This window comes from Hetaerina americana, unplaced genomic scaffold (assembly GCF_022747635.1).
Source record: "Hetaerina americana unplaced genomic scaffold, ioHetAmer1.1.p SCAF_40, whole genome shotgun sequence".
Classification (NCBI taxonomy): Eukaryota; Metazoa; Arthropoda; class Insecta; order Odonata; family Calopterygidae; genus Hetaerina; species Hetaerina americana.
Genome location: NW_027286986.1, coordinates 4,304,813 through 4,320,608, shown reverse-complemented (window position 1 = coordinate 4,320,608; position 15,796 = coordinate 4,304,813). Strand labels below are relative to the sequence as shown.

Genomic DNA, 15,796 nt, shown 5'->3' with positions numbered 1-15,796 from the left:
ATATTAGCTTTTATAGGTTGTATGAATAGCATGGCTAAATAAGACTAATATTATTTAAACAGGAGTTGTCAAACATTTTATATCAAACCTTTCTTCAAATCCGGAAATGTTGTTCATGCATAACTAGTGCAAAATTTTAACTTTAAGATAGACTTGTCAACGCAATGAAACTACCACATAGAGCCCTGAAAATAGGGGTATTTCATCATCTTTATTTGCAATTCTTAGTTTTTCAGACCTCTGAGAGATCTGCTGCTTTTTCATGCGCAGGCAGTTAGTCAATTTAAGCATTTCTATTCCCATGAAACAAGGTAACCATTTTGAGGTTGAAAACGGGTTGCTGCTAATTAAATTTTTGAAAGATTAGATTCAAGTTTTTTAATGGATATCTTTATCACAGAATGAGCCCACTTTATTAGTCATGCTTTCACATTTTCTATTCTATGTTCCTTAACATAAAACATCAAAATCCTCTTATTTCATCATTTTTTTCATTTATTCACATTAGCCTATTAGTTTAGCACAAATTATTCCGGCTGCAAAAGGAATGTCATTGTACATAATAATGTTTACCTATGAACCTCCCATAAAATGTTGGATAATATCCTGCCATAGAGTACACTTCAAAGCACTGTCATTATTGGAAGAAAGACTACTCTGATAATAGTCGAAGATAAGCTTCCTCCAAAACATTTCATTGTTCCAACCACTAATGGTTGCATTTGTTGCCTTCAAGTGTAGTCGTTTGGAAACAAATGGTGTACTTCTCTACTTAACCAATTACATCATAGTCCCAGATTAATCTGGGTCTGCATTCATTGCTCTCAATGAAATTGTTGAGCTAAGAATGACATAAAAGACAATGTTTTCCCTCTTGGTAGAACATGGTAGAGTTTTGGACTACTGACTGGAGGACCAGGAACGATTCAGAGTGATTCCTCTGGACACTTGGTCAGCTTTGCTCAAGCTGTGTGATTTTTCTGGGCCCTATCTTCATGGAAAACCATAGCCAGCACAGGGAAAGGAATTGGTGCATGATTTTCACACATCATTGGGCTTAGTAATGGGTGAGCTTTTCCATCACCCATCGAACCAACTCAAGAGGTTTATAATTATAGCTTTCTCTCTTGGCAATATGAGTGACACTATTCCTTCTTTTGCACCAATTTTGTGTGATTTGCCACACATATAACAGCATTTGTTCTTGTCTGCCTACAGAAATTGTCTCTCATCTGACTGATTTGTGAATCAAAGCCTAATTTTTTGCCAACTCTTGAATACATTACTAAATTTCCCATCTGTTACTTGTAAATATCGAGTCTGCGAGGAGTATAAAATACTGATACATTTACATCCCAGAGACCACCTAAAGGGCAGACTAAAAAATATCTGATATTGGGATGCTATATTTTGATTGATCCAGCAATCTACATAGTAGTAAAAGATCAATATTCTTCAGTAGCAGTTTTTATGGCAGGCGACCGACAGCTAAGGTCATTTGCGCCATAGGGGATGGACAGGAAAGGATGAAGGGTGGAGAGAAACCCGGCATCGGCATTAGACTAGTCTTTACGATAGGCGCCAAGGGGTCCACAGTTTAACGTCCCATCCGATGGACGGCGTACTCACTCAAAGTGCCCTCCACAAAGCACCTCAAGTAGGGATCGAGATACCTCTGAAAAATATTCAACACCGCCGGGATTTGAACCCGCGCCCTCTGGGTGGGAAGCCGGTACGTTAGCCCCCACACCTAAAAGCTTATTTGGGCATCTGTAAAATATAATGTTTATTGGTAACACTTTTAATTTCAAAAATATTGCGAAAAACAACAATCATCTATTTTAGAGTAACTGTTTGAGGTGTATAGAAGGCAATTATTTCATTTTTAGAAATTTTATTTTTTCACATTTTTCCATGAAAAGTGCCAATACCCCCCTTTTTGGGTTCTAGGTGAAAATCTCACTCTACACAAACCTAACAAAAATGTTTCCATGGTGTGAATAAATGTTCATTTTCATCAAATAAACAAAAAAAACCAGAAAAAATCCTGAAGGACAATATATGAACATAAAAGATGCTTTAGCGCAAGTGTTCATGTTAGTAAAAGAGCCCAAATTTCAAAAAATATTGCGAAAAACAACAATCATCTATTTTAGAGTGACTGTTTGAGGTGTATAGAAGGAAATTATTTCATTTTTAGAAATTTTATTTTTTCACATTATTCCATGAAAAGAGCCTATTTTTCACCTAGAACCCCCCTTTGGGTTCTAGGTGAAAATCTCACTCTACACAAACCTAACTAAAATGTTTCCACGGTGTGAATAAATGTTCTTTTTCATCAAATAAACAAAAAAACCAGAATAAATCCTGAAGGACAATAAATGAACAAAAGATGCCTCAGCGCAAGTGTATATGTTAGTAAAAGAGCCCAAATTTAAAAAAATATTGCGAAAAACAACAATCATCTACTTTAGAGTGACTGTATGAGGTGTATAGAAGGCAACTATTTCATTTTTAGAAATTTTATATTTTCACATTTTTTGGCAAAGGGCCAAGGTAAGTCGCCATATTCTAATTTCCTCTGCTGCAAACTCATCTATGAGAAACTCTAAAAAAGAACAAGTTATATGCATTTATATGACAAAAATACTTTTTGCAATAAAGGTTGGTTGAAGAGTTTTATTCATGACACTACTCCTCTTTGTTGGTAATCTTTATAATACTGTTGTTTGAATAGGGTTCCTATAAAGTGACCAAATAGAGTATTAATTTAATGTTGCCATCAGAAAGTTGTTTATTTACTTGAGGGTCCTTGTATGAATATCTTTAAAAGAATATGTGGGTATGATATTATTGACTTAAATGTGACAAGTGCATAGGGAACTATTTGCTCTGCATTCTTCTCCCACTGCACAGTAAATAAAAATGTATGTGGCAGTGGGGTAACATCCTTGTCTGCCAATCGGGTTCAAATCCTGACTGGGTGGGTTTTCCTCCACCTAGGGTTTGGGTGTCTGCAATCGTCTCTATTGTTTTCACTGTTAGTAGTTCAATGCCAAAGCCAGAAAGTGCTGTTTTCAGACTAAGACTAAATAAAATACATAAATATCACTGAATGAAAAAAATTGCAAAGGCCAATCTCGCTTAAAACCACAATTTTAATATTTAGGAATGCAAGAGAAATAACTGCAACTATGTGAAAAATACAAAACTGAGTAATTTTCTATTTTGAAGGGATATCTTGTGTTCTCTCTGGTAAATACACAAGTTGGTTTCTCTCGACGAGGAACCCAAAAATCACATTTATTTCCTATTGCCCTGTTTCTGCTGCTTACCCTACTTGAACCCATCCTACTGTTTAACTCCATTAAGAGATCATAACACTGGAGAATAAATAACCTTGAGCATCTAATCTATGCTCCATTATTGGCCTTCATCCCTTGTGACTTAGTAGTTCTGAGGACCAAAAATGCATGTTATCATTCAGCCTACCAAAATGTCACTGTTTTTATCACTGCATTTGTATTGAAACCACAGAATCTGTCCCAAAAATGAGTAGAAGAAATCAAGTAAAAATGTATTGGAGATCAAAGTACAAATTACTAAAATTCTTCAAAATATCATCCTTGTGCATCGACACACTGATGTCAGCACCTCTGCCAGTTGCGGTACACTTCCTGGGAGGTGATGACGGGAACCTCATCATGTCCCCAAAATGGTTGCCTTTCAAGCTCCTTTTTATTCTTGGGAACAAAAAGAAGTCCGGTGGTGCCACATTGAGGCTGTGGGGCAGCACTGCCCACCTTGTGCCAGGTCACAAGGAAGGTGGTGTGGTGTTGTCTTGGTGCAGCTACCTAAGGTATCCTTCCTGCAGAAGTGTTGCACTCTTTTCCAAAGACTTCAACATAGGACTTACTCTTAACTGTCTGTCCCTGAGGCACAAACTAGTTAGGAATAATGATTTTTCTTGGGGAAAATAATGATCAAATCATTCTACCAATGTTTGGGAGAGACCCTGTATTTCACAAGTAAAGTTCCTTATATCATGCAGAAGTAAAAGGACTGCCATTGTCTGTAACATTTTGCTCAGGTCACCCAAAAATCAAAACACTCAATTGAGGGTTTATTTCCTCAGCTGTTTAATTTCTCAGCTCTTTTATCTCAAACTATTTAGTTTGACTGTTCAAAACTACTGGGGATGCTTCATTTAGGCATGATCAAGCTAATTCCAAATGATATCAAACCCATGATCTTTCGAGTCTGCTCTGGCACTCAAAGGCTCTTGTCAGGAAGGGATTGTATATCAAACCTGCAGTACTGGAGTTAAAAAAAATTGATAAGAACTTGATCCACATTTGGCCACAATGCACATTGTAAGGGCAAATGATTTCATCTTTCCAATCTTCAAATAGTCATTTTTAGGGATAGTCATTAGGAACCTCACTTAACATCCTGGATCTTAGCTTCTCAAGTATGAAAGCTCCATTTCCCCACATTGAGCTCATCTTTTTCACATTTAATTTTCTTTATTCTGAAAGGATTAAATTTTTTTTCTGTATAAAATTGCCAACCAAAAATGAAAAACTAGGCGACTCTCCTGATAATATGGTATCCAATCAATTCATGGTGAATATATTTTTGGGCAAGAATCTTCTTTCTTCCAATTCAATGGAGAAACCTTCAAATTATGACTATAGCGAAGGCAGGGGTGGTTTTGATGTCCCACCTTTGAGGCCTTGCTCTCTGCTGTTTTCATTTGCTAAATCTGATAGTCACAGCCTTGTTAAAATGATGGCCCAACGTTGATAGAGATTTACATGCATTTGGGGATGCCTTTTTTATACCAAGTGTGCACAGAAGGGCCAAGTGACCTGTGCACAGTTCAAACTTCTTGCCATGCATATGCTGCATGATCTTTTCAACTCCAAACATGATGCCATAAGCCTCTCTGTCTCCAAGTAGAGGGGAGGGGGAGATAATAATAATAATACATTTATTTGTCCGGATATTTGTTGCATATTCATACATACACAAATATAGGACACGTCAGATATAAATTTCACAATTTTAGAAGAGATACAATATATATGTATATATATATATATATATATATATATATATATATATAGTCCAGTGGGTAGAGCGTTGGACTGCTGACTGGAGGGTCCCGGGTTCGATTCCTGGGCAAGGCACTCAGGGCACCTGCAGCTCCACCCAAGCTGAAGTGATTTTTCGGGTACCAGGTCTTCCTGGGAAACCATAACTGGCACAGGGAAAGGAACTGGCCCCCCTACCCTGATGTGTGAATTTTCACACGCCATCTAGGGCTTAGTACTGGGTGATCTCTACCATCACTTACTAAACCGACCTTCGGGTTGATTACTGTGTTTATGGTTATATATATATATATATATATATATATATATATATATATATATATATATATATACACACACACACATATACATACATATATACATACCAATACACTAGTATAATTACATATTAATTGGTTAAGCCGGAATTGACGCATAGCAAGAATTCCAGGTATTCATTTACAGAATAGAAAATATTATTTTTTAAAAGGTTGAACAGCTTTTTCTTGAAAACGGGTACTTTTGCTTCATATTTGATTTCATGGGGAAGTTTATTGAATGACCTTAAGCCCATTGCTTTGGGCCCATGAGCAAGCAGTATGGTGTGTCCTGACAAATGGTTGGTGCAGGTCATTGCAGGTCCTTGTATAGTGACTATGGTAATTGTGGTTGGACTTGTACTGGGAAATATTACCCTTTGCATGTAAGATGACAATAAATATATACATGCAAGGTACTGGTAATAAACCAAGTCTTTTGAAGAGAGGTTTACATGGTGCATCGCAAGGAGCATTGCTCATAATACGTATAATCCTCTTTTGGATTATGAAGATTATGCCCACATGGGGAGAGGAACCCCAGAAGAGGATACTGAAAGTAACACGAGAATAAAATTCACCATAGTAAATGGATAGAAGGACCTCTAAATTTACAGAATACCTAATATTTCTAATAAGGAAGCATAGGGAGCATAACTTTCTACGTAATTTGAAAATGTGTTCCTCCCAAGACATGTCACTATGCAGGATTACTCCCAGGAATTGGGTACTGGAATTTTGGGGAATGCTCACACCTTCTATATCTACTGAGATTGGAGATGAAACTTTCTTTTTATTAGTAAAATAAATCAGGCTGGACTTATTTATATTGGGTTTTAGAAAGTTATGAAGACACCATTCATTGAAAATCTAAGCTACTTCAGCTGCTCTTTCTGTCAAACTGTCCACTGAGGAGGCTGACACAATGATATTTGTATCATCAGCATACAGTATTGGGTCTATCCCCTTAATGAACTTAAGCTTATCTGTAATTTTTACTTAAACTCACCTGTAATTATTATGCAACGTTCATGGATTGACCAATGGATTATTTCCAAGAGATTCGTCAGTTTGGTCAGGAAAACGCAAAAGTCACTCTTCGGCGAACGATAAATAGACAGCACATAAAAAACAGTAGTATCCATTTTGAAGCAGGCAACACAGCATTCAAATGATTGTTCTTCATTGAGAAATTCTTATGGGTAATCAATGGGAATACTGGGAAAATATTCAGACAGTAGAATTAAAACACCACCATTTTTGTGAACTTTTCGGCAAAAGGCACTAGCGATGACATACCCAGGCACATGAAGAGAGTCAAGTTCACTCGCATTTAACCAATGTTCGTTGACACAGATCACATGGGGTTGGTACTCGTTTACTAGAACCTCGAGGTCCAGTAATTTATTACGTATGCACTGAATGTTTACGTGCAAGAGCTTCAAATAACGGGTTATCCTTCCGGTGTTGGGGGTTAGGCGTGGCTTTAAAAAAGAAAAATTACCCACGAACAAATTTTTAGGTCAAAAGGCGGCATTACTGAGGGTTTCGCGAAAATCTTGGCGTATGGATACCCGAAACGAAGTATAATTTCCGCGCGTTACCTTTAGTCGTTCGATCTCCAGGTCCATTGAGGTATCAATCTCCGGGATTTCATCTTTTACATAGCTTCCCAACTAGGTAACTGTTGTATCGGAGGTGAAGTTCCACACATAGAGACGAGAAAGACGAGGGATCCCCGAAAGAGAGCATTCTTTCGTAGATGTTCCGATGATCGGCGATTTACGGCGCCTACGTTTGTGGCTCACAGTAACAAATCCATCGTCTTCCTCGGCAGAAAGTTCTTCTACACCACTTTTATCACATTTCTCGTCAGCAATATGAGGTGGCACGGTAGTGATTGAGGGATTAACACAAACATTTTTCGAGATTGGCACCTGTTGCCATATCAAGTCATTGCTAAATTTAGTCCGATTGGAGGTCGATTTATCTGAAGCAAAGTCTTTCTCTGGGTTGACTTTTACGGTTTTCGCAAATGATACACCCAAACATACGTTAGTAGCCTTTTTCGTTGCGAGAGAATTTTTTAAAATGATAATTTCCTGTTTTAGCTTGTCGATATCGGACGTCATGTTAGACAGTGCAAGCTTATTAGCACGACAGGAAAAACATTTCCAAAAAATATCTTTGCATTCAAATACGGCTTTCAAAAAGAGATCATTCAGATTAGTCCATTTTGAATGAAAAAAGCGTGAACATAAATCGCAATTAATTACTTTATCTGTAGAATTAAGGGAAATATTGCAGGAGCTACACTGGCTTGCAAAGTAAGCGGCCGCCATCTTGATCATACATCGATGTAGTGGGAGGGAGAGAGCATGGATTTCCTTTCACAACTTACTAAATTCATTCTAACTCGCAATTCTTTCCACCACAACCGGAAACCCTTACATTGGCTTAGATACATAAATGATATTTTTCTAATTTGGCAACATGCTATGGACTCCCTTAGAGCTTTTCTCTCTTTGCTCAATACAACATTCTCTGTTTCCTTCACATCCACCATTTGCTTCCCTCAAATCACATATTTAGAAGTCCAAATCGGCCTCCTCTACAATAAATTCCGCACCTCGGTCCATATTAATCCCGCAAACAACTGAATATCCACACTAAAAGGAAAGACTTGGCCTTATAGTATGGATATTAAATACTTTCACGAAGTGAAGCCTGAAACAATAGAAAGAACTGAATCTTTACTTCAACAGCTGCCATCCTCTCCACAATAAACAGTCAATCCCATACTCTCTTTCCATCCAAGACCACCACATCAGTGACAACCCTGCTTCCCTAAATAAATTCCTCTCAAAACTTCATGCCTCTCTCATCCAATGTAGTTATTAGGACTCTCTTTGGCAAAAAAAATCCTAAAACAGACATTCGCCTCTAAAATATCCCACTAGAAGAAAAGAGACACTCTTTCCTTTCCATAACTGTTTGTCTTCCATGGCATGCAGTCACAAAGTGTTATTCTAACAGATTTTTACCCCATCCTGTCCAACTTTAAAACCACAGCCAACATTCTTTCCAAAAGCCCCACTGAAACATTTCAATATTCAATAAATCTTTCAAAACCAACTTTCTAAATCACTCCAATTCCCAAAATCCATCTGATGCAATGCAATTGTGTCAGACGCAACACCTGCTCCATCCTTGTTACAAATCCCAATCCACAACAGCACCTTCTTCAATGTCTCTGATCCCTTTCCACTTCTTCCTGCACTTCAAAAAATGCCATTTATCTCCTCCACTGTAAACTCTGCCCAGAATTTTGTATTGACCAATCAACCACACCCCTCAATGTTAGTATCAACAATCACAGAGCATCCCACGACCCATTTTCCCCATCCCAGTTCCCCGACAAGCAGCAACCCATGGTGAAGTTTTTCATACCTGTTAACTATGTGTCTATTATTTCCTCACTCCAATTAGCTGCCACATCAATCCAATCAGAAGTCGGGGAAACCAGGATGTTTTATGGATATCGGTAGACTTACCTGCCATTTTTCCCCTGCCCTTTTTACCTGGCATGTTCTAATTATTTCATGAATTTCAATGCAAAATATTTTTACCTGATGTATTATTCTATAAAATCATACGGTAAAAACCTTTATTAGAAGTAAGAGCCAAATTTGCTTATCTAAAAAATGCAAGGTTGGCAAGTTGCTTGAACCTTTTGGGAAAACAAATGGCAGTATAAAGCAACTCTTATCGCCCTTTTAAGGCATGACGCCCACATACCATATAAGATTAAGGTGTTAAGGAAAGGGATGAGAATGAAAGGGTATGAATGCAATGAAAGCAAAAGAAGTCCACAGGTATGCAAGGATAGAGTAGTACGGGAGAAATTAGTGGGAGTAAATTTCCTGTATTAACTTCTAACGAGTCTATTTTGCCTTCCCAACAAGAAAGGGAATGCCTTGAAGGATGGCGCAGTAATGTGTGTATGGAAGTTTGCAGGGAGTATTCAAAACTTGTCTCTAAATTGTAGACTTTCTATTCCACCTGAGTAATTCCAGTGAAAACCATTACTCCCATGTGCATTGCAAAAACTCAGACAAATTTTATTGCATACAAGACATTGTAATATGGCATTAAGATTAATGCATGGTTAGAAAAAATAAGTATAGCCCTCACTTAAAAGGTTAAATATAAAGGTATAGGCCAGTACAAAGATACATCAATTTTCAATTTATGATTATAAAATATAAATATCCACCATAAATTATGTGATTTTTCACTAAAAACACACATGCTGCACAAAATATACAATGCATACCAGCAGTTAGCTATTATAAGGTAATTTTAACGACAATATTTAGACTAGAGGTAGGTACTTCACCAAGCACAAACTTCATGTATTACAGTAAGAATAAGTTGAAGGATATTTTAAAAGAGAGGGAATATTAGAACAATAGTATATTAAATTGCCACACTACATAACTTTTGTAAGAATAAATTATTCTCTGTGATCTTTGCATATTTGGAAAATGTGTTATATTAGTTCACTGGTTAATGAGGTGGGTATTACTAATAATAATAATGCATGCAGGCCATAGACTGGGGATTAGGTAAGGATTCAGCGGAAAATTTCCAAATAGTTTAACACTCTCCTTGGATGTGTCCAAAATAGAACAGATTCTTAACTCAGCATGTGAAACAATAGAACAGAGAAGGATGGCAGTCTTAAGAATCATTTCAACTCTTTACAAGGCATGAACAAACAATTGTTCTGGTAACACTGCCTCGAGAGATATGAATTGATGGCGAGCCACCATTGATGTTGCGTGAACTCCTCTTCAATGTTAAAAATAAAATCTTCAGGACGTTATTGAAGTCATCCCTGTGTGGGACAATATGATGAAACAACAATGCATTCTCCAAGGTCATGCAGTTGACCCTCTTGCATGGCACGGTGATCTAAAATTAGGTCCTTGAAAGTCAAGAAGTCCGTAAAGGAAAATAACATTTCAAACACTTCCCCTTCCATTTCATTCTTCCTGTTTCTGTAATAACAAATTTACATAAGAATTACTACGAAATGATAAAATCCTGACAATAAACACTTTCAGTTTTACAATGGATGATGTTACTTTTACTATAATTTTGATTCTTGGAATAACTTCAAGTAACTCTAATTCAGAGCTTGATTGAACATGATGAAAAGCATTGAATGGTAATGAATATATAAGTGGGAAATTGCAAGCATTTTTCACTTAAATTTGTAACAGATATCTTACAGCTGGCACAATAACTTCTCAGTATGAGAAAATTCTTTGGGCAAAAACTTATGAGGACAAGACATGTTACTCCAAAAATAAGATTAATCATGGTCTGAAGCACTTGCAGTGACTACCACCCATGTTAATATAAGAGATGCTCTATCTCTTTTCTCAGTAAATCATAAACATTTGCATACTTTCCATGCTGAAAACACATCTTGAAACGAAAACAAGTGAACACATACACAGCTTCACGTACACTAAAAGCATAGGTGCGTCAAATAAATGTAGCACTCACAGTAGCAATAAAAATTTTGAGTGGATGGACAGCCTTCCTCAGAAAGTAGAGTGGGAATGAAGGAAGGGATAAAAATAGGAGGGGCAAGAGAAGGAGATAGGGATTCTGAGCAGAAAGGGTGTAATGGAGAGCCGAGCTGGAAGGGAAGGGGGATTGAGAGAATGGGGACGGAGGGAACGGTTCAATGAAAGCCAGGGGGCAGACACGAATGCAAAAGCGATTACATTACACGATGCATGCTCCCCAGGAAGAGTGATTGGTTGAAGATGAGTGGGTGAGAGGGCACGATGGAAAGGTCGTAGCAATCGTCAATATTTTATATTTTTCTTGTGAAGGGCTGAGGAGTTTTGTTGTGAGGAGCTGAGAGAGAGAGATGGATAGGACAGAGGGATATGATGCGAGTCTCTGTGCTTGTTAATGAAGAGATGAAGAGGAGCAGTGCAGTATAAAATGCAGGACGTAGTTTGCTTTCGAGGAAATGTATAAGAGTGCACAAGGTGCCACGGGATGAGGCATGAGGGGAGAGATGGGGTTGCGGGGAAGGGGGTGTGATTGGAGCCGTTTAGACACCTGGGGAGAAGGAGGGGGGGGTGTTCATTGAGGTGCTTGGGGGTTTAATGTCAGTCTCCAAGATTTGCAGGACACTTAGGGATTCGGCCAGGGGTGGGCTTCATTTCCGTTGGCTATTTCGCCGTGGGGAGAAAGACCTTTTAACATGGCTGAATGTCAGGGAAGTAAGAGGAGCAGATGAAAAGTTAATTTTGTGAGAGGCATTGATTATGATAGAATGTTTGCAGATATTTTGCTTGAGAAGGGATTCTGGGTAATTGCAGGGGAAAGGGGACCCGAAATAAAAGTGCCATTTAAAAACCCTGATTCCCCTTAGGCCTTGAACTTAATTTCAGCACAGATGAGTAAGGTCTGAACAACAAAGTGGAGTTCATAATTAGCACACAATAAATTGTGATCAAAATGCTGACAATCAAACATGAAGTAAACACTGATGTTTTCAAGATAATCAATATAGGGAAGGCTAAATTCTGTGATTTTAGTTATGTCAAATAAAATATTTTAGGACCTAACTGATTCCCATGCTTTTCTGACCAAAGTCAATCATGTTTCGAGTTTGAATTCAGACTCGACAATTTTCAATTTTTATATAGGATGGCAATCACTAAATACACCTTCCTACCGAATCTCAAAGTAAAACAGCACTTGGAAGGGCTCAAGTATATAAAAGTGAGTAGCAAGGTAATCAACCAAGATGTATCTTCGTGCATGTACATTGATGTAGGTAGGTGGGTAGGGTATTCAATGATGGCTCTCCTTGCAGTGGTGGGTTATTCACAATTATGTAAACCAATAGCTGAAGGAATGCTGCTACTTTGAATTTAAATACACAACATGGAGTAGTATTTAATTAAAGTCCAAAGAGCATGCAAAACATAGAATCACTTAATAAAGGTAACACTGAAGAGTACCAATAAAATTGTCAGTGAATGCATAGCCCCTCTTGCAGAAAGAAGAATAGGAATGAGGCCATACTGCATATCCTAGAGCTTTCAGTGTTGCTTTCATTCAAACCAAGCTAGGACCAACTCAGGCTGAAATTTCATCCGCTATTATCAACATTTAACCGCTCAACATAATTCAACACTGGTGGAAGTGTCTCCTTAATTACAAGATATACTGAGTTTTTTTAAATTTCTATGTTGACTGAGCAGGTTGTAACTTAAAAAGTTGGGTTTCATTGTGCTACTTGGTGAAGCCAATTGGCCACTACCTGGTGAAGTTACTAAGTAATTATTATTCAGAATACTAACTAGTTAAAAACTGTAACAGACCAAAATTTGAAGCGGACCAAGCATGGATTTCAAACTATGAAATGCATAATATAAATTCACTATTATTCAATTGAGGGAACATATTCTTACATGGATACTTACTCCAGTTGATTTATAAAGGATTGCATTGAAAATGATGGAATTAATCGACGAAGCTGTTCTTCTATATATCTTTCAATGAGCATTGTCTGAAATACCATAAACATTTCCATTCAACATCATTCAATTAAAATATCAATTATCTAACACTAGTACCAGAAATCAGTCCACACACTGCTGGTATTTAAAGCAACACACTTCTTCTTTTTTTATAATGAGAGTTGTTAGATTACAAACCGAAGTTATCTTTATGTTCATTTCTTTTTCACATACGAGACGTTGCAATAAAATACAATGCAGAATATTAACTTACATATTCCTTGAAAATATCCATGTACTCTAGCTTATTCTCCTCGTCTCTTGTAAATACATGGCAATATTTTTGAAGGAAGCTCCTTTGCAAGCACTGGAAGTCTTGATCTGAGAACATATCACTGTTTGACACAGTAATTACATAACTATCGTCCCGAATCGTAAATACTATACATACCAATCAAAATGTCTTCGATATGCCCCACTACAGAATCAAATTGAATGTCTTCTTCAGTCACGAAATTATTTGTGAAGCTTTCTTCTTCATTTGCCTCTCCATCAACGCCTAAAATTAAATGCCATCAACAAATTACCAATTAAATACGAAAAACTGAATTTTAAAGAGTTGAAACTTTCCCACCTCTGATTAAACCGGCCATATCTGTTCCTAATTATATATGAATTATTAATTCTCAGTCATATCCATAAAAATGAGATCCAAATAACACCGCTAACGAAAATATCGTGAGTAAACAAAGTCGATAGATTCGATAGTATCGAGTTCGATACTATCGTATACTACCAAGAGAACTATAATCGATTATTGGCACGGTGGAGTAATTTTTGACATGCCAGTTATGTTTAAAATTAGTTGAATGTTTATTGTTAAGCCCTTGGCTTTAGTTGCCTTCTTCGTGGAATTTAGTACATATTCATAGGCCTTGAAATTAAGTGATTTTTTGTAGGAATGCTTCTTCTATATATTTGAGCAGAGAAGAAATAATATGTATTTCCATATAAAGTTCTGCCGGCCAGGGGCCCAAGTCTGAAACTTGTCTACTCCCGAGAGAGAGAAATATGAGTCTCTCTGAGAGAAAATAGTCTCTCAGCCCAAGTCTGTAACTCGCAAAGCAACTTCCGGGAGACCCCACGTTACACGTCGAAATGGTAGTGTATTGCTGTTGTGCCCATCAGCAGCCTGTTTGTTTACGATTGAAGAAGTTCAATTACATGTAAACAGTAATCATAATTTATGTTCCCAGTTGTAAGTAGTTGATGTGAATTGCTAATTGTTGCATGCATATAACCATCATATTACCAACGGTGCAAACGAGCAAGATAGCAGCAGTGTAGATGCAGTAGGTACTTCAACTTTAAAAATTGTTCTTCGGGGCAACCCGGGCGCCAAGGCTGAAGCCTTTTTTAGGAAATGGTTAGCTTTGCGCATTCATTAAAAATAAATTGTTATTCTGTGTAAAAATGAAATGAGTAGGTTTTGGTCGAGGTGCTTTTTAGGTATCAACCAAATTTATTTTTACTTTGAGGGGAGGCGAAGGAAAGCACTATAGGACAATGCAAAGGTAACTTACTTCTTTAATCTGTTGCATTAAATCAATAATAGTATACTGTTGATCCAAGTAGTAAGCTAATTGGTTCTGTTGTAAACATTTTCCGTAAAAGTCATGAAAAGGCTCTATTATATTATATTGTCATACCAGTGATTGATTGACCTACATCATTGATTGCCATTGCTACTTGGAATCTGAGTTTCAATTATCCCTGCAATTGCAATATAATTGTTAATATTTGTAAAATTATGTCATTTGTTCGTGCATGATTTGTGTGAGCATTGCACTGATATTAATTGTCCATCGTATTATTCACAATGTATCTTTCCGTCAATAAAGTATTCATCATTGAAAATTGTTAGCATAATAATCCATTGACTAAGCTTACGTAAAGACTTCGTTTAATCTACTAGTGAGGTAAGAATAAGTAATTTTAAAATGCCGATTTATGAAGTTTTGTATTTGTGAGAAAATGGACTAAGCTGAAGCAGGTTAACTTACTTGTTAGGCTGCTGTGAGTTTGCATTTTAATGAATGAAAAAGAGTACAGTTATACATTGGCTAGATTGATTCTGCTATCTGCCCTTTGGAATTCATTATCCAAGGAATGGTATGGATAACTAGGCATAGGAACTACATTTTCTCTTCCTGCCGAAAAGAACTTTTGCTAAGAATTTTATTGATTTATGGCTCGACGATATTATAATTGAGGACAGCCCTTTCATTAACTAATACATGTACGGTAGAATGCAGTGCCAATTTCGACGACAAAAAAGCTGCAGTTTCCCAGTTAAATCGTAAAACCATAACCGCAAACTATATTTGCCTTTAATCCCACAAGCGCATTAGACAAATATGAACCTTAAACACAGTAATCAACCCGAAGGTTGGTTTGGTAGGTGATGGTCGAGTTCACCCAGTACTATGCCCGACGGCGTGTGAAATTCACACATCAGGGTAGGGGGCCAGTTCCTTTCCCCGTGCCGGTTATGGTTTCCCAGGAAGACCCGAAAAATCGCATAGTTTGTGTAGAGTTGCAGATGCCATGAGAGGCTTGCCTGGACCACCGCGACCCACGAAAAAGATGTATAGGTATTCGCCAATTGATGATTTCATGAAATACTTTCAAACGTTGATTTCATTGAAGCATTAAATCTCGTTGATCAGTTCTTGACCAAGGTAATTAAAATTTTCAACAGAGCCATCATTATCTCTCTCACGTATCTTTGAAACGTTGCAGCATTTTCAAACTGCCATATCAG

At 37.3% G+C, this 15,796-nt stretch overlaps 1 protein-coding gene across 1 annotated transcript; it reads right to left on the bottom strand.

The window, feature by feature from the left end:
- Nucleotides 1–9,691: 9,691 nt before the first annotated feature.
- Nucleotides 9,692–13,689, bottom strand: LOC139692765 (ADP-ribosylation factor-like protein 2-binding protein). Its single transcript, XM_071591039.1, has 5 exons — nt 13,607–13,689; nt 13,424–13,531; nt 13,247–13,353; nt 12,937–13,022; nt 9,692–10,476 (listed from the first exon to the last, which is right to left on the bottom strand). Exons 1-5 carry the CDS (start codon nt 13,623–13,625, stop codon nt 10,308–10,310), a joined length of 489 nt encoding a protein of 162 aa, XP_071447140.1. The 5' UTR covers nt 13,626–13,689; the 3' UTR covers nt 9,692–10,307.
- Between the last annotated feature and the right edge of the window lie 2,107 nt (nt 13,690–15,796).

What these genes read in the sequence shown, in the direction of transcription:
- LOC139692765 (XM_071591039.1), bottom strand. An exon ending in TGGATATTTTCAAGGAATAT is followed by an intron (nt 13,023 to 13,246) that starts GTAAGTTAATAT and finishes ATGGTATTTCAG; the next exon opens with ACAATGCTCATTGAAAGATA. An exon ending in TCCTTTATAAATCAACTGGA is followed by an intron (nt 10,477 to 12,936) that starts GTAAGTATCCAT and finishes TTGTTATTACAG; the next exon opens with AAACAGGAAGAATGAAATGG.